The 25,355-nt window shown below is 38.8% G+C and overlaps 1 protein-coding gene across 2 annotated transcripts in view; it reads right to left on the reverse strand.

Moving 5' to 3' along the window:
• Positions 1-25,355, reverse strand: part of hipk2 (homeodomain interacting protein kinase 2) — a 372,698-nt gene that overhangs the window by 50,840 nt on the left and 296,503 nt on the right. For both annotated transcript variants that reach the window (XM_039760826.1, XM_039760825.1), the window contains exons 8-9: positions 21,127-21,256; positions 14,708-14,829 (exon numbers count right to left, since the gene is read on the reverse strand). In XM_039760826.1, coding sequence (XP_039616760.1) covers positions 14,708-14,829; positions 21,127-21,256 — 252 coding nt within the window. The remainder of the gene's footprint in view (positions 1-14,707; positions 14,830-21,126; positions 21,257-25,355) is intronic.

Consider the following 25,355-nt stretch of genomic DNA (forward strand, 5'->3'; position numbering starts at 1 on the left):
ATAAGGCAACAAGAACAGGTATGCTCCAAACAACAGCTTTTTACCATTCCCTGCTCTACAACTATATTCCAGTATATGACTTTCTAGAAAGCTTGCTTATATTCCTTGACTACACTTTAATTATCTATTACAAGTGAAAATCGCCAGTTCTCCCTGTGGCTGTGTAGATTACCTGTGGGCATTCTGACTTCCTTGTATAGTCCATAGATAGGTGGCTACTGTGAGTCTACTGCCACCTCCAAAGTGACCCTTACTGTTAGGAGTGTATACCATGGATGTGGTGCACAATTAGGCAAGCTATCCTGTCAGGTTTCTGCATTGCGCCTCCTAGTGCCATGGGAAGCCTTTTCATTTCAATGTTTTCAAGATTTCAGTTTTTGACGTCTTTAAAACAAAGCATAATAGTAAATACCAAAATGCTGAATTGTATTAAGCAGACCTGAAAACACAATACTAATATAATAATAGTATGGAAGAGCAAAGTGATTCAATAGTTAGTGTGGCCTCCTCACAGAACAGTACTACCTATGTGAAGTTTTCCCTTTCACTGGATTTTTCTCTTTTTGTACTTTGGTTTTCCTCCCATGTCATAAAAGGCATGCTTGTTAAGTTAACTGGTTATTCTAAACTGGCCTCATGCGAGTGAGGTAGTGCACATGTAAGGGGGCCGTGCAATGAGCCTTGACGTCTGCTCAGTGATTTTGTGAAAGGCACCACCAGCCTGAATTGGATTATGCATACAAAAATATGTGAAAACAGCATGAGTGCCATACAAAAAATAGTAATGGTTACTTAAGAAAGACTTTAGGTGCAATTAATGGAATACTCAGTAAACCAAAAAGGGAATGATAATTATATCATTTATAATATATATTCAATCCACAAAGATATCCATGACACGTGATGCGATTTAGTGAAGAATTGGGTAAAGTGTAGACTGCATCTATCCATGTGCAGTGTGGCCTGCTTTTTGAACAACAAAGACATAAAAAGAGCAAAAAACAGCAAACAAAAAGGTCATTAAGAGGGGAAGACTGGTGCTTATTCATCATTGTCAAATAAAAATAACAAAATAAACCCAACATTTCCACAAAGTCAGCGAGATAATCAAGGATCAGAGATGTTAAAGAAGTCACAGATTCTATGTCACTCACAAGCACCATGGCTAAATCTTAGCCAAACACTAGCCAAGAAAAAAGGGGTTGCTGTTTTGACTGTTTTTGGATAGCAGCGTAATCCCAGAGAGTCAACTTGCTGCAATTACATTTATTGACCATTACCATAGTCCTCTGAGCTTTGTTTCTGAGAGTACACTCTCTTTAGTTCACATCTGATGATTCCCAGTCGAATTTGTCTGGAGCACACAGAGAAGGCAGGTCTCCACAGCCATGTGGCAATCAGTATTTTTATTATTTTAGATTCAGCACAGCTGCACTTGTGTAGGTGGACTGGGAAATGAAAGGAAGAGGAATGGCCTGGACTTTAAAATAGGCTGGCATGCCATAGGCACAGAGCAAAGGCAGAGTGCAGCACCCATCTAAGGAATCCTGAACATTTCCTCACAAATCTGTACACAGCCCCTTCAATACTACAATTTCTTTTCCTTTGCTTAGTTGTATACTTCCTAAACAAAAACTAACTCCACCTGGTTATGAATGTCTGTTTATGTCATGCTAGGATGGATGGATGGATAGATGGATGGATGATATCATTAACAACACAAGTATATACACATCCAAGTCTGCATTTATTTTTCAAAGTAAGCTATCCTACCACATGGAGTATCCTTATCTAATCTATATGTGGACATTTGGACTTAAGTCAAAGAAAAAAAAAAAACATTTCCTAAGTATCCAAAGTGATGTACCTGGGCATTCACAATAAAATATCCTTTTTTTTTGGTAATTAAGGTGAAATAAAATAAATTCCTCCAGAGCCCCTGGCTCCCCTTCTAAAGGACATCAAGGTTACCTGGGCTTAGAAGCGGCTCCAGCTACTTTGGAAAGTCAATTAGATCTAACAGTCCATTCCAATGTGGGACATTAGCACAATTCTTAAACCATCCCATCAACACACCAAAAGGCATTGATTGTGAAATCCGGTCAGTTTAACATGCATTACTTGTTATCAATTTCCTCCCCATTTTTTGATTTGAAGTTAAAAAGGAGAAAATACAATCACTTACAAAATACTGTACCAGATGATAGCAATTAATACATAGGCTATATTATACTAAACAACATGAAAGAATACAACTTTTACACCTGTCAGTCACTGTGCATTACACTCAAAAAAAGACGATTTATGAGCACAGTGGCCAACTAATTGTGTAGTTCTGTTAAGTATTTATCCCAACACGCAGGTTACACACTGCATTGGATAAAATGCAAGACAGCACACTTTTCAGCCAAGCAAAGTAACATAACATTCACGTAACATTTTTAAAATAATATGACTATCAGATAATGTTTCGCATTGACTTCTTTCACTGAAATTTACAGTCTGTCACACATGTGCGAGTAGGAGGAAGCGGAAGGAACTGAAAGAAGGTAATGCCACGCCAGGCCAGGGGGTGGCGGGGTACACTAAACCTTTCTCTATTTTTTCTGCAGATCAAACATGGGAAAACCTGCCTGATTTCTCATACAAGACATCACTTCTGGTTCCAGCACCAAGAGTGACGTCACTTCCGGTTCCGACCACCAATAAGACAAAACTTCAGATTCTGTCCCCAAGAAAGGCGTCACTTCTGGTTCCGTCGCCAAGAGTGATGTCACTTCCGGTTCCGACCTCACTTCCTTTGATAGCCTTTAAAGCTGCCACTGCTCATTATTTCATGTTGAGAACTCGTCCTAAACACATCTGTGCAATTTCAATTAACCTTTGCAGCTAGGTACAATATATATGGGTGGCTGCCCCAAATCTTTTTGTGTGTCCGAGGGTGACTTCTTTCACAAGTCCTATTTGTGAGAAACAGCAAGTTTATTATGAATTACAGAAGTTTGGGGGCCATATAAATGTCGCTGATGCTAAAAACCTTCACAGTAACTGGATACGGAACGTAACTGTAGTGGCTTCTAAGTAATAATTAGACAAGAGCTGTGTGGTTACTAGTGTCTGTTCAAAATTTATTCTATTCCTCCATCAGTTCCGTCAATTACAACGCAAAGGCATTCGATAATCACCCATCCAAAAGCAGGCTGACATGGACACCATAGTCCGACGATCTACTGTAGGATAGTGCTCCATTTGCTGAATAAGAGATTAAAAAAAAAAATCCCGATTACAACAAATTCTTCATTAACCAAACTTAAAAGAGATTTCCATAAAAAACATATAAAACAACTCCATCCATCTTCCTGTACATCCCAACACACTAAATTGATTACAGGGTCTTGTGAACTGCAGCCTACATTGGTAAGACTGGGTGCATGGCAGGAATCAGATCTCAGATGGTGCACTAGTTCATTACAGGCGCATTACACCCACACTCATTCACGCAGGGCCAATTTAGAGTTGCTTGTTAACCTATCATGAATGTCTTTGGGAAGTGGGAGGAAAATGGAGCACCCTAAGGAAAATGCACATTGACAAGAAAAGATGGCAGAAACGCCACACAGTGAATAACAAGAAAGCTGTCATCCTGAAGCTGTGAGGAAGCAATGTTAACAAATGAATCACCATGCCTATCTTAATAAGAAATGCAATCAAAAATTCTATTGTGCTCTAAACTCACTAGTTCTTTCAAACTTACATCTTCTTTCTTTTTCAGAAAATTTGAAAGTCTATAGTGTCTGTAGCTTAATCACATTATTAATATTAGAAAGAAAATGCAGGACATCAGATTAAACTAGTAGGTTTTCATAATGTTTACGCACATTTTTAGATATACTAAAAACGTTAAGAAGTAAAACAGAACACTATCACAAACAAAACAGAATCAGACTGTATATGGACATAATGAATAAAGGATATAATGGCTCCTATACAAACAAATTATCAATTATCAAAGCAAATTCATCCTATGAGAAACAACTTAAGAATAAACGAAAAAGTAACTGCATCCTTTTCACACCTAGAGTGGGCCAAGGTGGTCAGAGAACTTCAGTCCATCCCACTGTGATGTGATTGTGTTCTCTCAACAAGTGATTAACCAACTAGACACATTGAGTAGGTCCTCACATTAAACACAGCTTCAGCACATATTTGGAGCTCCCTGACATCCATAGGTTTGGGTTAAGAGTTTTCACGTTCTCAGCCGCCATTATCAAAACAAATAATGGGAGAAACTGGGACTAGCTTATAGAAGATCGGGGGCTAAAGGCCTAACCCAAATGACGACCAAAAACAAATAAAAGTAATAAAATAACAGGGTTTTAGTATCAAAGCAGGTGAATAGTCAAAACAATTATCCCACAAACACATTAGGGTTAAAAAAATAACAAAAAACTAAGCCTTCTGGTCCTCCAATTTATCCTTCACATACTTGTTCATCTCTAGACTTCTTTACTTAGCAGTGGCATCCTCCAAAGCTCCCTGTGTACTGACTGCAGGGGTCTTTTAAGCCCGGATCAGAAAACCCTTCCTGGAAGCCTTCACAAATGTTCCTGGGTTGCCTAGCCAGTGCTCAATGTTCTGCAGGTAGCTCTGAGGAGCTTCCCATAGCAGCACTCATACCACAGAATGAGACTGGGGAGAGTCTGCTAGTCTGTCCTTCCCAATACTCCTACGATTCTAACAACGAGTGCACTTTAGTGGCCTGGGGAACATTAGCAAGTTTAAAATATTGGTCACCACCTGTCCCGCTTTTACCGGTATGGAATTGTTCATACAGAAATCCCATGTAAATTTCACTTTAGTGATGCTGCAGGAAATCACTCAATGGAAGACTTTAGAATAGAATACAACCGATTTTGCTGTGTAATAATATACAATCAAGAACATTTACTAATAGTTATTACTTACGCAAATAATAGTAAAATAAACAGAAAATTGAATCAAGTCAATAATATCAGTAATACATTATTTAAAACTAAACACATTGGGTCAAATGAAGTAAACGAGCAACACAGACAGACAAATTTGTACGGGGGTGGCACAGTGCCTCTGGTCACGTCGACTTTTACAGCTCTATTGGGTGGGGGTGTTTTGATTTCCTTCTCTTTATTATCTAGCATGTGCTCTGTGTGTGTCTACATGTACTGTATATTTAAATAAATTATGTATCTCAAAAACTCTTATGACACTGCAAAAATTTCAGATACATTAAACAATTTCTATGACAGTTATCGCTGGACATATGTTAAACTGTTTCTGAAGGGTAGTGTGACCACACCAGACCACAAACAATAAGTCTGGAGCCTGTGGCAAGGCACACATGAGGCAGATTTTTTGAAAAAGTTCTATTTTTTTTAGAAGTTACCATTGTACGGTAGTTTCCACAGACACACTTCTCTACATTATGAACATCTTAGATTCAGAATTTGAACGTAACTTTCTAGACAATTTTTGATCCCATCATCAAACTTCCATTTACACGGAAGTAGAAAGGAAGAAAAATAAGTTAATGAGTAAGGCAGTGATAATCTTTCAGTAGGCAGAGACAGAGAAGTCAGGACCAAGCAGAATTCTTTTACTGAAGGCTAACCAAAATCAAGAAGGGCAAATAGGGTCATAGTCAAGGATAAACAAGAAAAATTCAAAAGAAATTACCAGAGAAGCTAGTTTAGTCATGCTAAAAAAGTGTTTTCTTTCTTTGAAACAAAGAGCAGGTTATTACAGCGCTCATAGCAACCTAAACTATGGGACTGTGCCCAAGGACCTAAGGACATAAACACAAGCAGAACACACCTTTAGTGTTGTGGTAACTCATTCTGAAATGATGGCACTTGATGATATCACCAATAAATGGATGCAGAAAAACTGATGACAACAACAACAATAATCATAATAATAATAATAAAATAAAATACTTTCTCTTACATTATTACATCATTTATATGTGAATCCATTCATCTGCCATCAAACTCACTTAATCCTGCTCAAGGTTGTAGGACCTAAGGCTTCACAAAGCAGCATTGGGCACAACACTGGATCAACTTTGGCTGAGTCCACGACAGGAAACACTCATGCATTCAAATAGGGCCATTTTAGAGCCACTAATTAACATAACATCCAATTCCTTGGAAGACTGAATGTGTAAAATCCATACAAACAGGAGGCAGTGGGAAGCCAAGCTACGCTACAATGCTGCCCTATAACAAAAATACAGCCAAAAGAAAATCATTCCTTTTGGGTTTGGCCAATTATTTTGACTTTTACTAATTCAGAATTCATGCATGCACAAGGAAAACTATGTACAGCATGCCAATGGGCACCTCCTTCCTAGAGTATACAAGACGTGACCAAGTAGGATTAGATATATGAATGTCTGCTTACAAAATTAAAAAAAAGGCAATCATCATCAAACCGTGGAACCACAAGATGGTCTTATTTGATGAGTTGAGTAAGCTCACTTCAAGAGAAAATCTTCTGAGGCTTCATGAAGCCATCATTATCTCTTTCATTCAATTTATCAACAAGAAAATCATTTTGAGGCGCTGTGGCAGGGAAAGCAAAAATCTGCATAAACAAGATAGACTGCATCTTTTTGTTAGCATCTGATTTATTGTTTCCTGTCTTTTAATGCTATCCAGTTGTTCATTTTCACAGTTGCTTCATCTTACGTGGGGTTTGCAATGATACCAATTTCCCATCAGCAATTTGCTGCTCCTTTACATATTAACCTTTAGAAGTAAGAGTATTTATCCATTATCCAAAAAGGTAATATGTATATATGTTGTACATAGTAGATATTACTTACTGTATAGGGCAATAATATATAAATACTACATATACCAGTAAATACACCACTGCATTGGCTCCCAGTTGCAGCACACATGAGTTCAGATCTTTGACGCCTGTCAACAGAATAGTCAATGGATCAGCACCTGTATTTATGGATACACTTGTGAGGTCCTCTGCTTCTTCTTGCAAACTCAGGGCCAATGTTCCCTCTAAGCTGAGCACGTGAGCAATCGCTCACACGAATTCAGAGCGTCGCTCATACTTCCCGCACGATCGCTCATTCCAACGGCGTCGCTCGTACTTATCGTGAAAATTGGTGCTCATAAATTTTTGGCCTAAACAAAATGTTGCTCATAAACAATGTTTTTTGCTCACTATATGCTACTCCTTAGAGGGAACATTGCTCAGGGCCTGCTAATGAATTGCATCCGGTGATGGCACATACGTATGTGTGAAATCAAATCTCATTCCAGAGTATTCTCCTGTGTAGATCCTTGCTGGTGGAACAAACTGCCCACCTCCATTTGTAATTCTCCCTCAAGGTGTTTGAAGTCTCTCTTTTTAAATAAATTTCTGTCTAACTAGTACTAGATGTTATGTTTTGTAACTTAGGAATTGCAACTCATTTGTATTTTGTTTTGAGCTCGTCAAGTGAAGAGCTCAATCTTGTCCTGTAACACTTGTTCCCAAACAGTCCCAAAGACTGATGTTTACTCAAATATTTTGATCTCTTGTAAATTGGTTAGGACAAAGGAATCTGCTAAGCAAATACATGTAAATATAAATACGGTCCTAGCAGATAGGATATAGTAAGCAGGAAACGGATACAGTACATCATGAGCTGGACACCTGTCTCTCAAAGACTTCCTGCTGTCTTACTATTGATGGCCCTTAATAATTCCTAATCTTCACATTAGCTCTGTTTAGTTTCTCTTTTTTCTCCCCATCTTGGTCTTTTTTAAATAATTAGAAGCTTTCAGCTAAGAATTCAGGTGAAGGGCCTCCACTTATTGACACTTCTTCAGATGTGGTTCTGGTTATTGCAGACGCCCGAGTCTGGATGCAATGGCCAGCTCAAGTAAGTCTCAGCACTTCATTGAAACATTGCCTGTTTTCCTCTGTGCCAGTGGTGCTCTTCTAAAGTCTAAGTCAAGTCTTTATAGGTTTCTTGTTTTCTGACTTTAGTTAGTTTTTCATTTTCATTAATAATTAGTGTTTTGGATTTAAGGTAATATTTGGATTTTTGAATTTAAAATATGTTTGTCGATCAGGTTTAACATTTTAGAGTTCTGTCATGAATGATAAAATATTTGTTCCTTTATTGTTTTCTCCATTACCTTTCTAATTGACTTCTTTGTATTTAATGTTTATTGTATGCACATGTATATTGTTTTCTTCTTTGGCGTATATATTTGAATTAATAGTTTTATTTGTTAATACATTTTATCATTAATTGAACATTTGTTCATTGAGAAGGTTTTAGGTTTCCTCTTTTTGAGGGACTGGTTATTTTACTCTTGTGGATGAAAGTACCGACAAAAATCCAAAACAAATACCAGTGAAGGACCACAGTTATTGGGCACTTTGCCTAACCCACTGGCACATGCTAAACAGATATGACACAATATAAGGAACATATTTTGCTCACATACACAACACATTGAAAACAGCTGTGCCCCAAAGGGCGTTATTTCTGATTCCCTACCATTCCCAGCAATAATCAATATGGCAGTGCTGATGCTGAAGCTGCATGTTGAGCTGCCCAAGATAAATCAACTCCTGACATAGCACAGTACCAGCTAGTAATTTATCATTATTCATTGCTCTTGCTCTCTCGCTCGTTCTCTTTTTTGAGGGAGGGGGGTATCTGACTACCACACGATTACTGGCTTTGCTATGAGCTGTCACACCATTTGAAGGTTACCCTGAGAAAGCATGAATAATAACCACATCCCAGACTGTTTTCAAAATCAATACACCTGCCAAACTTGGTGAGTGCAAGCTATTCCCCGAAGGGCAACTTCAGAAATTAATTATTTAGAACTACTGTAGGTGGGCAAAGCGTGCAAGTGTTTTTTGCTTCCGGATCAAGGAGGACTGCTGTAGACACGCTCCACTTACAAGACTCTTAGTATAAAATCCACTCAGTTATCAATTACCACTAGAGAGATGGTGCAAGTCAGGGATCTAGGAGATGTAAATCTCAGCTTAACTGCTAGTAACTGGTCTGAATGTACACTTACTCAGGCTGACCATTAATTAACTTTCAATAAAGATGTGGTGGGAGGTGCTGTGATACTTATTTGAAAAGGGATGCTGTTATTTAAAAGTTTTTTTTTTATACTTTTCAATGTTGCTCACTTGTGAAGTGATGTCACACAGTTTGCATTTCCTGGTATCTGGTTTACTCTGTTTATGTGTATGCCTCTAATATAAGATTTTATTTACAGTAAGTCATTTTTTATTTAAAGCTACTACAATGGATTCCGTCCACCTTAATAAAAGGGTAAGTGTGTTGTAATAAACTCCATTGCATTTGCCATTTCAACAGACGGCACATCACAAATGTTAACACTGCTTTTATGGATCTTATGCCAAATGGCATATAACAGAGACATATACATTGCATTTGTCACTTCAACAGATGGCACCTCGCAAACATTTGTAATGATGCATCATATTATTACAAATGTCTATGATATGTCATGTTTTGGAATGACAAATAAAACACATTTTATTTCTGCATGCATTATAAAATACATTCCAATAGATAGTGCACTGCAAACATTAACACTGAATTTTACACTGATGTGACTAATATAACTATACTTACTGTCCAAGAAGTCAGGTGCTAAGAGAGGAGACTTGCCTTGTGTGTTACTTCTATCAGGTGTAGATGTTGTTGGCTTAATTTTGTTCTTCTGTACTGTTGCAGGCTCTTAGAACTATGTGTTTAGTACAGATGTTTCTAGGAGACTACGGTAAAACAAGTGAATAGCAAAAGACTATCCATGCATTATCCAAAATGCCTATATGTAACAGCTGTCAGTATGTCAAAGTCAGGCCTACCACTGATTTTTTTTTTTCATATGAGTCAACATGGCCAGATTTCTGTAGTCCTCAGCAGCTACAACTGAACCACTCATTCATTTACTCCTTCACTCTCTTGATCACTATCCAGTTGTCCTGGCAAGGTAGCAGTTGAGTTAGCATATCCCAGAACATTCTCCCTCCCTTCCAAGGGGATTCTCAGTTGCTGTCAGTCTACCTGAGGGATCTAACCAATGTGTCCAAGGACTCATCATGTTTGAATCTGCCTTATACACTCTCTGAGGGAAAGCTTAAACCATCTCAATTCAAGCCGATCTGAAGAAGCAGCAAATTTTCTACTAAGACCTATAAGGCCAGAGCAGCACTACCGAGGAGTGACTTCTCTCCATGCCTTTGACATTTGGCAAAAATGTAATGTTTAGGTGAGCAAAAGCATAACTGTGCTTCTTTCACCTATTGTTTAACTGAGATACATTTTGTGAAAAACTGAATTATAATGGTAAGCTAAAACACATAGAAGCACATTTGAGATTCATCTTCAGATGCAGTCAGTGAACAAAGTAGATGCATAATGGGATTTTAGTTTATTACATGAAACTTTGTTATTGGAGGCAGATTTAATTCAGGAATGAATATAGTCAGAGAGGTGAGATTGAGTTGGTCTGGACATGTGCAGAGGAGAGATGTTAGGTATATTGGGAGAAGGATGCTAAGGATAGAGGTGCCAGGCAAAAGAAAAAGAGGAAGGCCTAAGAGAAGGTTTATGGATATGGTGAGGAGGACATGCAGGTGATGAGTGTAACAGAACAAGATGCAGAGGACAGAAAGATGTGGAAGAAGATGATCCGCTAGGTGGCCCCTAACGGGAGCAGCCGAAAGAAGAAGAAGAATGAATATGAATCCGTATTGTAATGACCAGTGCTTTTTTTTCTAAACAAAAAGGTGGTAGTATGCCACGACAGTTTGAGATACTCTGAAGGTATATAAAGGCCAAGAGTCCCAGCGCTGCATATTTAGTTTACTTGGTGAAACATAACGTTTAAAATTTGAAATCGACAAATCATCAAGTGTATCGCACTGCATAATATTGTGCTTGACAGTTTAAAACTACAAACAAAATTTCCAAAATCGAAGAGTATCAACTGAATGTTAATCACAAGCTCTACATTCTACAAAAAAAGTTGTTATGTAGTCCCGTAAAGCAATCAGTGTTTAATTTGATTGAGTTTTAAAGAAAATGCCAAACTTTCTGCATGTTTTCATCAAATGCAGTCTTCCTAATTCCACAGTGGTGCAGTGGTATTGTTGTTGCCTTGCAGTAAGGAGAACATGGATTCGTGTCCCAGGTCCTCTCTGCATGGAGTTTGCAAAGTGGTTTGAGTAGTGAGAAAAGTGTTATATAAATGTAAAGAATTATTATTATTATTTGTTTGCTTTGAGTATCAATAGCTGATTGTCAATCTTGTAGCAGCCATGCATGAATGTATCGCAGGAATGAAGCGTGTGAGTGGAGGGACAACCAATCGTATAAAGAAATGTGTGTAGACAGTGTTTGTCAGAAATGAGGCTCTCATTGGAGTGACAATTAGCATTAATTTATGAAAACTCGTGGTCACACTCACTTGATGGAATACAAGAGCATGCAATATATGCTGCAGTTTTTCTGTGTTTTAATGAGTTACTGATGGTATCCGTGAGTTGCATCTCTTTCATATCTGTAGACCAGCTGTGGTGTCTGAGGTGCCAGTACACCGTACTTGTGTGTACCATCACAAAAAAGCCCTGGTAATGACCCATGGGAGCAGGTTATTTGTGAGAATGTAACAGAGCTCAGGCTGTCTGCTTTTCACTTTGTTGGCCAATCTTTAATGTTCTTTGAGATGTATCAGTTTTGCACAGCTCCGTCAATGCTGATCCACACCCTCTCATCCTCCTTGTTTTGTCTGTCTGCCTTTGCCTCAGAGGAAACATCATCCACCATTACTTTCCACAGCTCTGTGAGACAATCCAAGCCAGGATTCTTAAGGAGACTCGCCAGTAGCCACACACCTAAAGTTTAGCTGAAATTCTTACGGATGAGTGCTCCTTTCATGACCAGGTGCTAACCATAATGATTCAGCTAGGAGATATTTTCAGCTTCTACACTCTTTATAATCTAGATGTTAGTTTCTAAAGATATTGCTTTACATTATTATGACATAATAAGAAAATTATATTCATAAGTTTAAAAAAATATTAATATAACTACATTACATGTGAAATAACTAATCACTTATGTACAGTGACTTGGTGTTATACAGTACGCTTAGTATAAACAAACGAGTATAAAGTATAAGGAAGCTGCACAATGACAGCTGTCTTGCAGATTGGTACTTGAATTTGCACAGGCACGAAAGCTCACATTATGCATTTAAAACAATTAAGAATCAACAAAAACAGGGACAATGAATAAAATTATCATCTTTTGTGTGTTATGATCATGGTCTCAACAAACCATTGCCAAAATGAATTTTTAAAACCATTTACTAGCAACATTTTTGTGTTGCTATTGTAATATATCACTTTCACTCTGTGCCAAAATATAGACCTGTGCAGGAGAAACATTGTTTGTCCATTCATTTATTAGTTTAAAGAGAAAAGAACTATTTAAAAATACAGAAAAGATACATCAACAAATGAAAGTAATTCTGCATATGATTCAAAAAAAGTCCTGCTTTTCTTTTAGATTTCTTTTCTCACCATGAGGGGCCTGGCACTCTGGACTGAGCAGAAGATCCATGGCCTTACTCTGTCAGTTGCTTTTGGTTAAATAGCTGTTTATCCTCTACATGCATGTCATTGGACTTTTTTGATTTATGATCTAGATTGGGATCTGTTGGGATTGTTGAATACAAGTATGGTACTACTCCTGTTTACCATCCAGAAGCAGACAATCATTTGCTTTGAGCACATTGCACTATACCAGTGGTTCTCAAACTGTGGGGCGGGCCCCCCTAGGGCGGCGCAAAGTAACAAAAAGGGCGGTGCGAAGATGTCAAAAAAAGAAAACAAGAATCAAAAATATGAAAAATATATCTATTGAAACCAAAACAAATTAACTTAAACTACATTCTGATACCAGAAAAATAAATATAGAGTTAGATAAATGTTGGTAAAAGTTAAGTAGGTATAAGAAAATATGCATCTATGATATATCATTAATCAAAAAAGAACAAATTGGTATTAATGGGCTCCTTTCAAAAAAACGTTAGGGGGTGCGATTAAAACTGTTATGAAAACTTGGGTCGCAAATACTTAAAGGTTGAGAAACGCTGATGCAGGGGGTGCAGAATTATTTCAGGTAGAAAAGGGGTGGCGCGAAATACAAACGTTTGAGAACCGCTGCACTATACAATGATGATATCATCACTATTTGTTAGCCTGGTTGTTATGATGCCTTGGCTCCAGCACACCCCATTGACCCTGTAGTTAGGATATAACGGGTTGGAAAATGGATGGATGGATGTTATGATGCCACATGTAGCTAGGTGTTGTAATGGACAACACATATTTGCTGGTGTCCCTGCTGGGATTGGCCCCAGTTCCTTAACTGCCCAGGAGGCCAATACAATGGAGAGATTGGGATAGACTCCATTTTAACACTATATGCTCCTCCGACCAACTAGATGGCAACATCCCTAGGTTTTGGTACCCATTCAGACACCTGCAGGGAAGGCTGGGAATTGTAGTCCTGTAGCGCAGCCCTGTTGGGGTCCAAGGATGCTACAAAGGGGGAATTCAGGGACACTCCTTACTTTTTGGGACTTTTGTATGACCCGGAAGTACTTCTAATGGGCGATGCCCTGCCACTGGAAGTACTTCTGGGTCTTTGACAAAAGGACCCACATTGCCTTGTCCAGGTGAGTCACAGCCAAGAGAGGAGACAGGTAGCAATCTCTTAGGAGGAGTAGCAGTGAAGAGGAGAGAGAAGAGGAGTACTTGTAATTGCTGTATGGAGGTATTTTTTTTTAAATGGGATCTGTCTGTGCATTCATGTTTAGGACTCTGCAGCTACCCCTGTTGATCACAATGTATGAATTCTTCATACATGCCTGTAATATCATGGGAGCATGGGCATGTGGTCTTGGAAGGAAAACCATCTTATATGAAGGAAAGCTAAATGCTCAGTAACTGCAGTTTCTGAAAATAAAGGAAAAGATTTTATCGGTGAGACACTATTCCAATTTTCAGCAATTTCTTTTTGGTTTCAGTTTTAACTTTTTGCTTATGCTGTGACTTTAGGTTTTGTTTTGTCCTTTTGTTTGGCTCGACAAAATTTAGTCCTTAGGTGCAGGATCTGTTTTGGCCATACACCCTTAAAAAGAATCTCTGGAACTCACTACAAAAGATAAGCACTGTTTGTTTCAGACTGTCATGATAGGAACTATGTTTTTGAAACTGGCTGGCACAGGTTAGGCAAATCACAATAACTGGTTTAGCAATGTTGCTGATACACATCTGCCCATTCATTTTTTTTCTTTTAAAGGGTAAGCAGTATTTCTCTTTTTTGTTATTCTGAAACAGACAATAACTGTGGGAATTATTTATTATTGTGTCTTTAAATATCAATATTATTGACTGCTTATTTTCAATTATACTTCTTATATTTGATGAGGTATGACATAAGATTACAAAACAAACAGCCTTCTACAAAGCACTTTTTAACAGCTAGATATACAATATAACTGAATGAATATAGTCTGAACAAAAAGGATGAAAGTCATTGTTGTTTTTACTTGTTACTGATGAATAGTGCTCATAGAGTGCCTACCTGTGTGAGAAGTCCTGGTTGAATCTGCAAGGACTGGGCACCAGGAGCCTGTGTTACTATAGGAACTGCATTTTCCATTCGCACAGAGTATCCAGCATGCTTTGCTGGTGAGGCCTGCAGCCCTGTAGGTGGGGGAGAAAAATAAAAAAAAACAAATAAACAAAAATATATAAAACAACAAACAAAAAGGTTTCCAAAAGAAAAGGTGAGGTCAATCCAGAGGAGAAGTTTGCTTTTCCATGGATGCATACAGTGAAAACTAGCAGTATTGCGTTTGCAGGAAGATATTTCACTGAACATTCTGGTGTGACATTTGTTTGCACTAGTGAACTACATGTATTTTAGATCATTTAATAGCAAAATGAATTCCAAGATAATTTCAAAGATTTCCATTTTCTAAAAACTTAAGGCTGTCAGTCCAAAATACATGAAAAACTCTCAATGCTGGAAAATCCATAACAACACCAGTACAGAGAGTGTGGAAACATCAAAGGGAAATATAAGCAAGACAAATCTGATTTCTCCTTTTTTTGTTTAAATTGCTATAGCACTTATTTTGTAATATCTGGCTCCTCGACTGATTCCATGAAGGGTCACAGTGGGTGCTGGCTTTCATTGTAACCATTCTTTTAATGAGAGTCTAATTTGTGTGTCTTATTGGGCTCACCATTTCCCAGATTCAGAGATCACACTTAAGCTTCTTATTGAGCTCAAGTTTTTGATATTCAGTAGACCTGATTTCTTTTCTGTGTTGTTCTATTTCTATTTGCCTGTTATGCCTCCTGTCTAAATAATTTTAACTGAGATGATGGCTTGCCATGAGGCATACAGTGAAGCTGTGTATTGTCATTTCCACAGTCTTTTTATTGCAAACTGCTTGAAATTTAAACAAGAAGAACAGCAAAATAGTAAAGATTTTGTTGAAAAATAAATGCACCCATGTGGACATACTTGTCATAAAATTAATGTAGAGCTTCACATCTCTATTTAAAATTCACACGTCAGGTGTGAAATAAAATAAAGAAGAAACCAGACTAAAAATGGAGTCCAATTACCATGAAAATCCCCTTTGATTTAGGGATTAGTTAGAACCTGCACCCACTTCAGCCCTTCGTGGATCAAGTTATGTGGCCTTGGGTTAACAAAAGCAGATAAATATAATGTTTCAGAGGCTACATTTCTAGTGTTACAGGGCAGTGTGAGATATTAGGACAGCTTTGATCATTTCACAGCAAAAAGTACTGAGTCGTAATTTTGAAGATTTCCATTCTCCTTTCTAAATTTCAACTAAGAGCACATCAGTCCAAATACTAATATATTAAACTAATCCTAATATACTAATAATAGCTAAAAGTAACCAAATTAGATTGACAACCTCAAAGATGCTCTGGCTTGTGGGGATAAGAATGGGCATCCCGGACAGGGAGGACCATGGGTTATTACGAAGATGGAAGGCCTGAGAGGAACGATAGATAGATTGACTGGCTAGGTGGAAAGATAACCTTTGCCCAACCAGTATAAAATAATGGATGGACCAGTGGAAGTCAGAACTTGGGAGTGGTTCCATGCCCCATGCACTAGGTGGCAGTGGTCATCATATGAGAACCCAGTTGGGGTCTAGGGAGATGGAGCCCAGGAAGTGCAGCCCTGTAGGGGTCCCTTGGGATTGATGGAGGGTGTTGTTGAAGGAGAACCTCCCTACTTTTATTATGGCCCGAAAGTGCTGCCCGGAATACGTAGCGCGGCCCTGAAAGCATCCCCGTGTCCGGCATGAAAGGAAGTCTGCTGCCATACATGAACGAGTCAGAGTTGGGAGGCAGTGGGTAACACTCAGCGGAGGAGAGGAGGAAGAAGAATTGTGTGCTGTGTGCTCATTTATTGTATAATTGTGGCTTGTTATTGGGAGGATTGTGAAGAGGTGCCTGGGAAAGGACTAAAACTCTATTTTACCATATAAACATGTTGCGCTTTACTGTGTCTGTGGTTTGGGGCTCTCTTGTGGTTATACTTGTGTGTGGGATAATGGTACAAGTTCTGCACAATCATTGTTAATGTTATTCTTTCCATCCTAAAATAGAGACTAACAATAACAATACATGAAATCTAGGAAAGAAATTGGTTATTAACTCAATAGACCAGGTGCTATATTGTCATTCCTACTTTTTGGTGGGTATTTGCCACAGTGACTGCTATGGGATCAATTTCACCTAATCAGTTGCATCTCAGGCAGTAAAATGTTTAGATGTTTAGTGTCATTTTAAAAGAAAGCACATTAGTATCACAGTTCTAAATGTACAATAGTCAACCATGCCACCTAGATGGTCCTACCTTCATGACAGGAGGTGAGTGTTTAAATTGTACCTTACAGAAATATGTTAATAAAGGATGTGAGGGGCCCTAATCCTGAATATTCAAAGGCATTATTAGAGTCGATGCAGCAGAATCCTTTGAACTAAATGGTGACGGCAAATTAAAGGGTTATGTATTTAAGACTAAGGTGGGAAAAGGTTTTTTCATTAAAAGATTTGTGGGAATGTGGAATAAACTACTAAGTTATATAGTTGAAGCAGAAGTCTTGATTATTACATTGGGATTATGTCACTATTATCTAAGCAAACAAACTTGATGGGCTTAATGGTCTGTTCTCGATTCTCAGACTTGATTATGTTTTTTATGAAAGACTACTGTCATGTTTGCAGCATCTCAGACATGAACATGGAAATGCTGTATGGACTAAAGAAATGGACAGTATGTCTGTGGAAGACTACAGCACTGTGAATCTTAAATATGGAGAGCACACCAATGATGGCAGCACGGGTGAAAATGTCTTATCCATATAAGCACTTAACAGCAAAAACATTTCTTGATTAAGTAGTTTACTTAAATAGACACAGTGGATTCAATGTGTCATTTTCATTTTAGTATAACAGAAGACTGGTTTTCTTGAGTTAAAATGTTTTTGGCGCTATGCAAATGACTACTTTCCATTTAAACAAAACAAATGAGTGTGCCAAATGTAATTTGTCAGGATCTTTGAACTTCGGGGCTTACGGTTCCTGCATTAAGAATCACAGTGTGTACAAATTCACTGTGATGAATGAAGTATTTAAGTAATATTGTCCAATCTTAATAAGAAAAATCTTTGACTCTAACGTCTGAGATGTAAAGCCATCTTGTATCCCTGGAAAAAGTGTGGGATAGAAGCAGCTGGATTAGAAGTTGTAAATGCTTCATTAAAGGTGCCTCGAGTATCCTGCAGGGCTCTCAAGAAAGCAGGGCAACAAAAGGCTGAAAAAGAACAAGCAGGCTGCTGCAGAACATCTCAGTGTCGGAGGAGGAAAAACCTGCAGAGTTTTACAAAACAAGATGAATGAAGCTGATGCAAATGCCATATCCATAATTTCAATTCATTGCATACAGAAAGAAACTGGGCTAACGTGGCAGAACTGTGGCAAAGAAACTCCCTCCAAGTAGAGTAAATTGAGAAAATCAGTCTGAAATAGCAACTTATTATAACAGGAATCCTTCTGAAAAAAGCAATGGATATATACATTGTTAAGTGGCCCCAAAATGAAAACAAAAATTGGAAATGATATTTTTTCTTCACATACTATAAATGCATATTGTAATAAACCGGAACCGTAGTCTAACAGTAAGTGAAATAATGTTGTGATCCCAAAATGAAGTAATTGAGTATTTGTGTAGCGCAACCATCTTTTTATACTTAGCAAACAGTTGTATTTTTAAATGCATAAAGTATATACAGTACATATCTCTATATTTTGATATTATTATCATTAATCTATTTAGCAGGCACCTTTATTCAAGGTGTCTTACAAAGCAAGTTATTAAACATACAAGAATGACTAGAAGGTGTAAGCATTAAAAGTAACTGAAAAGAGTAAAAATGAATAAGACATAACTAAACCTACAAGTAAACTTAAGACAAACATCAGTATTTTAAACTGTCTGTCACTACAACAGCAGTGATTCTCTAGAAAAGAAACTAAGCAGTTCCAAAACATTTAATGTGTTTTTAAAAGTCCCCCAAACATAAGTAAATTGGGTGTAATTTAAATAGACAAAGGGGGATCATAGCTTTGGAGCAAGAATGGAGAAGCATCATCGATTCTTGGCATGTCTGGCAAGAGGAGGGACGGTCAGCAGATAGGCAGAGCCAGGGACTTCTTGAAGACACATATGGAGAGACCAATGACTGGAGATGCTGGGGAGCAGAACCATTTAGAAAACCATTGGTAAAGACAAGAGTTTGGAACTCTTCCATTGAACTGTTGCAGGATCAGGAAGCCAGTGGAGAGACCAAGGCAGGGGAGTAAAATGAGGAACAGCGAATACCAGTCGAGCAGCGGCATTCTGAAGGAGCTGGAGAGGTCAAAGGAAGCGCCACCTGAAGAGAACTGTAATACTCCAGATAAGAGAGAACCAGCGCCTGGAGCTGTGTGGCATAATTAATCAGGGAGGGTCAAGTCTTATATTATGATGAACGAAATTGACATGATTGGGTCACTGAAGAAATGTGTCCAATGGATGAAAGTGAGGAGTTGAGAGTCATCCCAAGACTTCTTAAATGTGTACACAATTAGATGTGTAGATGTATGTATATAAAGCAATGTGCTATGTATTCTGAAGAGAAAACAACTTAAAATAAATTTAGCTGTGCTATACATTGTGTGCATGGGGTAACACTTTGGTGCTGTTGTTAGTTGCCCCTCAAAGTTCCACTCACAGTCTGTGCGGAGTCTACATGTCCTTCTTGTATTTGATTTGTTTTATCATTGGCCGCTCCAGTCCTCTTCAGAAATTCCAAAATATCTGAGTGTGTGATAGATTATTTGAAAACTTGGAATTGGCCCTCAGTGAGTGTGTTATTATGCTCTTTCAATGGAATGGTACCCCAATGGAAAAAAATGGGGCATATGTATTTCCATGCATGCACATTCTCAGATCACCAAAATGTAAAATGGACAAGATTGCAGCGAGAGTAAAATTAGTATGTATAGGGAAGTGTATTGGGAACAATGGTGTGACCCATTGATGGTCAGTCATCACAATTCTTCACTGATTTAGTCCTGTCACATCTTTCTTTGCAAAATCCGTAACTACGGCCACTCCATTTCTTTTTCTCTAAGTGCTGAATTTGCACAACTATCAACTGTTGAGTCTCCAAGTAACCATTAAACAGCCACTCCAGTCCATCAAGTTTCCATCTGACTAATGTCTTCTGTCTCACGTTACACCAACACTACAGTATTCATTTAAATGGTTGAATGGGACATAACTTTCTCCAACTATAGATATATTTATGAGTACCTCATTCCAAAATGATTCACCAAACAGACCTTACTTTAGGTAAATTTTACGTGACTTGAGGCTACATGTTCACACATAAATCTAGCCCAAAAAAAAGCAGCCTGCTCAAACAAAACCTCTCCCCAAATAAATGGTTTAAGATTTGACAAATTGTTAACCAAGCCACACTGTTTATAAACTCTTGCATTGTACATTTCTCCAAAGGCCTCGCCCACCCTTCCTATACTACAGGAAGGTAGACAACATGGCATTATGCTGGCAGACAAGACAAAGAAATCTTGGCTCCCTGGCAGTTTCAGGCTAGGCTTGGGGTGATCTTCAGACAGGGGATGCTTGATGCCAAGCACTTTTTTTTACTGGCGAGTCATGCACCTTAATACAAGCGCCCACAGACACGGCCATCTTAACAGATGGGCACCCTGGACAGTTCCCCATGAGCATTGGGGCCCCACGGTAATCTATGTATGTTGTGACTTACTGAGTGGTTGTGTAGCTAGGGGCCCCAGTGCACTGCTTTGCCCATGGGGCCTATAATGCTGTTAAGACATTAAACCAAAATAGAAGAAGAGAGAAAAGTGTAGGTGAGTGACATTAGGGCTGGGTGAGAAGTAAACAAACTAACCAACATTTATGCTAGCTGGCCCACAGAAAGTTGGTAATTAGAACTGTGCTAGTGCTTTGTTTTATGTTGTCTGTGGTTTGAGCAGTGCAACTACAGCACCATTAAACTACACTTATCTTTCTCCAGAAAAGGATGTTCAGCATAAGCTGGTTATTCAGAAAACTGATCATAGGAACAGGTCCTACCGGAGGGTTTTCTAATTTAAAACCATTTGGTGCAGGTTTTTTAACAAAAAAAAAAAACCTTGTGAAGCTTGATAACAAAGGGACAAGCCAGAAACAGAAAAAAGGACCTGCTAAACTCTTTACTTTCTAAGGTTCAACATGTTGCAGCCAGTTGATTAATGTTAACTATCATTTTAAGAGACCAACAACAACAAAATACTTTAAAGAAAAATGCTGGATGTCTAAGAGGGGAAAAAAAAGTCTTCATCACTGTACAGTTCTACAGGTGACATTTTGTTTACCTTGAAATCCAGGTGGACACACAATGAGGGCCTGTTGAAACGGATCTGGCCGGGCAGCACACAGTTGCGCTGCTCCTGTCTGTAACGGCATGCTCCTCTGGGCCATGGCTGCCATTGATGCTGCAGAAGGCTGGCAAAAGGCAAAAAGATGGAGAGAGAGAGAGTTTAGCACACATTATATGGTTGTTGGCAAAAGTCAGGGTAGCACTGGTGATAAAGGGAGGTGGGCTACAGGTCTGCAAAAATGAAAGATATAACATGACTGAGAAGTGCAAAAAGATGGCTTGAATCAAAAATCAATATTTAGGAAAAGAGCCAAGAATGGAGGAGGCGTTTCATGTTGATAATTCATAAATGGAAAGCAGGGGAAAAATAGAACGTTAAGCCCTATTAAGAAAAGCCTTGAAACAGATGGTTGGATAAATGGAGGGAACTGCTTATACAGCACAAAATGCTGTACCTGCAGATTTTCTGAAGCAAAATAATCACTCTTGTGTTTTATTGTAAACAGTAAAAGAGACCAAAGACTCCTAAGAAAAGTGCAGCGCATACTGCATGTTCCAGAAGTGTTCGTAAATCACTGAATGACAGAAGCTCATTTTCCTCCTTCAGATATCTTTGAAATTCACAAATCGGCTCTCTCTCTGTTGAATGCTAGTCTGTGTTGAGTGTGTGTATATAATTTATATATATATATATATATATATATATATATATATATATATATATATATATATATATGTGTGTATGTGTGTGTGTGTGTAGGTGAAATTATATGTTGTGGACACCAGTGGGGGTACAGCTCCCCAAATACCCGACACAACAGACAGGCACAAGTCCCAGCACAACACAAGCTTTATTTCAGTGGGGTGCCGCTGTTCCCTCGCTCCCCACCATACAGCACAGTACCAAGCACAATTCAACACAGTCCTTTTCTCTCTCTCTCTCTTCTTCCTCTCTCTTTCTTCCACTTCCACTCCTCCCTCAAACGTCATGTGCTTCCTCCTGATTTGGCTCCCCATCCTGGAGAAGGAAAGCCCTCGTGGGACGGGCCGCTTCGCCCCACAAGACTCAGCTGAGGGTGGGGTAGTGTGGTGAATGGCCGGGGCCCTTGCCCAGCCAGGACGCCATGTATAACGGATGGGCAGGGATGAGAGAGTGTCTTTGGTTCTTAATCTCTCCTGGGAGGATAATAGGGTAGCCCCCTCTGGGTTGCTAAAGCACCACGGATTCTAGCAGGGTGTCCTGGGAGCTGGAGTTTGCTACAGCCCTGTTGGGTTCTGTGGGTGCTGCAGAGCCTACAAAGCCTTACTACGTTGGGCTTCTGCCACACCTGGAAGTGCTGCCGAAAGAAGATCACCAGACACCTGGAACACTTCTGGGTACCTTATAAAAGGAGTCAGCCACCACTACTCTGGGAGCCAGAGTCAAGAGGAAGTGGACGAAGCTTGAGGGAGAAGTGGAGGTGAAGAGAGAGAGAAAAGGACTGTATTTAATTGTGCTTGGTACTGTGCTGTTTAAGGTGCAGAGCGAGGAAGAAGTGCCACCCCACTGAAATAAAGCCTTTGTTGTGCTGGGACTTGTGCCTCTGTCTGTTTTATCAGGTGTATGGGGAGCTGTATGCCCCCTAAATAAATAAAGATATATATACTAGCTGTGTAAGCCCATGCTGTAAAAAGCCTGGGGTCCTAGAAACTATGGAAATTGTCAGAAAAAAAATTGAAATATAGAGATGTCAGGTAATTGAAAGGAATAACTCTGGGAATCTCTCTCCTAGGAGGTTTTGTGTTGGTAATGAGCTCACATCGACAGCTAAGCGAATGTCTTTCTTCGAAGGTTTCCATTTTGACGATGTGCTCACCTTGCTTCTGTACTAATCGCTAAGCAAGTGACTCTTTCTTTGGAGGTTTCGCTTTGCCGACATGCTGGCCTCGTTTGTGTATCCTCCGAGTTGCACCTCCACCTCTCACTTCCAAGCCAGACAGACACACACATTTCCAGGCGTAGACGTTTATATATAAGATATGTATACACACACTCAACACAGACTACCATTCAATTACCTAGAATATTTCATATAAAGTTATACTTTCATTTTACACAGGTACCATTAAATTGCCTTAAAAACATAAACATTACTTATGTTGCAAATGGCTATTACTTCTTGAAATGACAGATTTATAAATAAATTAGTTGCATATGACTAGAATTTCTCTCCTTAGGTTGCAAAGTACTGACATTCCTAAAGTTTAGTTCTGGATTAAAAATGGCCAAAACAAATTAGCTTTTTCAAGAAACAAATCAGTCTATTGTCGTTTCACAAAGTCAAGGTTATTCCATGTGACAGATTGCCCAGAAACTGAAGATTTCAGAGAAAGGCACCTTTTACTGTCTTGAGAGATGAGAACAAACTGGATCTAACCAGGAGAGAAAAAGAACTGAAAAGCCCAAATCCACAACTACACAAGAGGTAAAGCACATTGGAGTTTGTAGTGTGAGACACAAATGCCTTACAGGTCCTCAGTTGGCTTCTTCCTTAAATACATGCCAACTACTGTGGCTCATTTACTTGTCCATCAAGTGCTCATCTCTCATTTCTCTTTGTTATCTGCCTTCTTTTCTTCCATCCCACCCTTAAGATAATACTGGTCAAGCTCCAATAGTCTTTTGACACAGGTACCACACAGCTACCTCTGATGGCCCATTGTGTTCTTGCCTCACAGTCCAAGCCTGCTGAGAGTCCCATTTATAGGACAGTCAACTGGTGCCTGACTTGTTAAAAGGGCAATAAGCTCCCTGTCTGGGACCGCCACTATTGCTCACAGACCCTTTCTTACCAGACTGCAAGTGTTCTGTGTCTGCACGCAGTGAAAAACACTACACAAAAATAATCTAAATTGAATTGAATTTAAATCTTCTTTGTTTCTGGAAGCTTTGGTCTCAACAACTTATTGACTATTCAGTGACCATACAGAACCTACCACTCACTTTCAGCTCCCTCCTCTTATATTAGCATGACATGCTTCATTATTGCTTGTACGTCTTTTCTCTTCTTTCTTAGGGTCTTGATGGGCTCTAGCCCTGCCTTGCCTCCATCTTTCCTGTCTGCAGTCCACTTGTCCACTGAACCACCCATTGCTTCCTTTTCATTTTAAAGAGTGACATAAATTAAACCCTTCTTTTCTATGATATAGTATGAATTAAATTCCAGAATATATACCAAATTATAGTCTCAGTTACTCTCATGTTTGATAAGTGCAGAGAGTGTTATTTTAGCACCATGAGAATGCGTTCTGAAATCATTCAAAGGTAATAATATTTTAGCTGCACTGAACCGACTAACAAGATCTAGAAAATAGATGGATGGACAATGATTTACAGAACTCATTACCCATGCTGCCTTGAGGCTGAAGGAATATTCATAGAAAGCAGAATCTGTGAGGGCTCCTTCAAACTAGAGGCATACTCAATAGAAGCCAGCTTTCTAATAATTTTTGCTGCTGTTGTAAAGCCTTGACTTCATGGCATAGGATATCTCAGAATATAAAAATGATGCTGATATAGTGATTTTGGCTACTCTTAGATTCCAACAGGTCCCATAAAAGCTAATTACTTTCAATGGTTAACCGCAGTGCGTTTCTTCGCATCAGCTGTAGTGCAAGTGTCAGGCCATTTGTGTTTCACACTTCAGTTACTTTTAGGTCTGCAAAGAAACAACACCATCTTGCATTGCAAATCTGAAAATAAACTGGCAACCCCTTATGTCCTTCAGTTTGACTTCAAACTAGCTTCTTTAGCGGCTTCTGTTTTGAAACTTTACACTTAAATACCTTGGTCATACATGTCTGAGAGAGACAGACAGTACAAATGTTACATGTCTCTCATGTTACCGTATTAGACCTTCCTTGACTTACTTCTATATAAACGTTGAAACATTTACACGTGATTTGTACTCTGAGCAGAAAATAATGGCACAATAAGCTATAAATTACTGTATGTAATACTGGCAGTTTTTCCTTGATGAGGTACAAGCACACAGTCATTTCTTGCTATATTGCCTCATATTATGATGATAAAAATGTGATATTATATAGCTGTTTTCTATAAAGTACAGTCTATCACATCAGCATTATAGTATAACTGTTTTGTTTTTTTACTGTGTGTATGCTGGTGTCGTGACTTACTGGCATCTAGTGAGCTGGTTACCTTGTGGGTTACAATCCAAAACC

The sequence above is a fragment of the Polypterus senegalus genome, chromosome 8 (assembly GCF_016835505.1).
Source record: "Polypterus senegalus isolate Bchr_013 chromosome 8, ASM1683550v1, whole genome shotgun sequence".
NCBI classification, from domain to species: Eukaryota; Metazoa; Chordata; class Cladistia; order Polypteriformes; family Polypteridae; genus Polypterus; species Polypterus senegalus.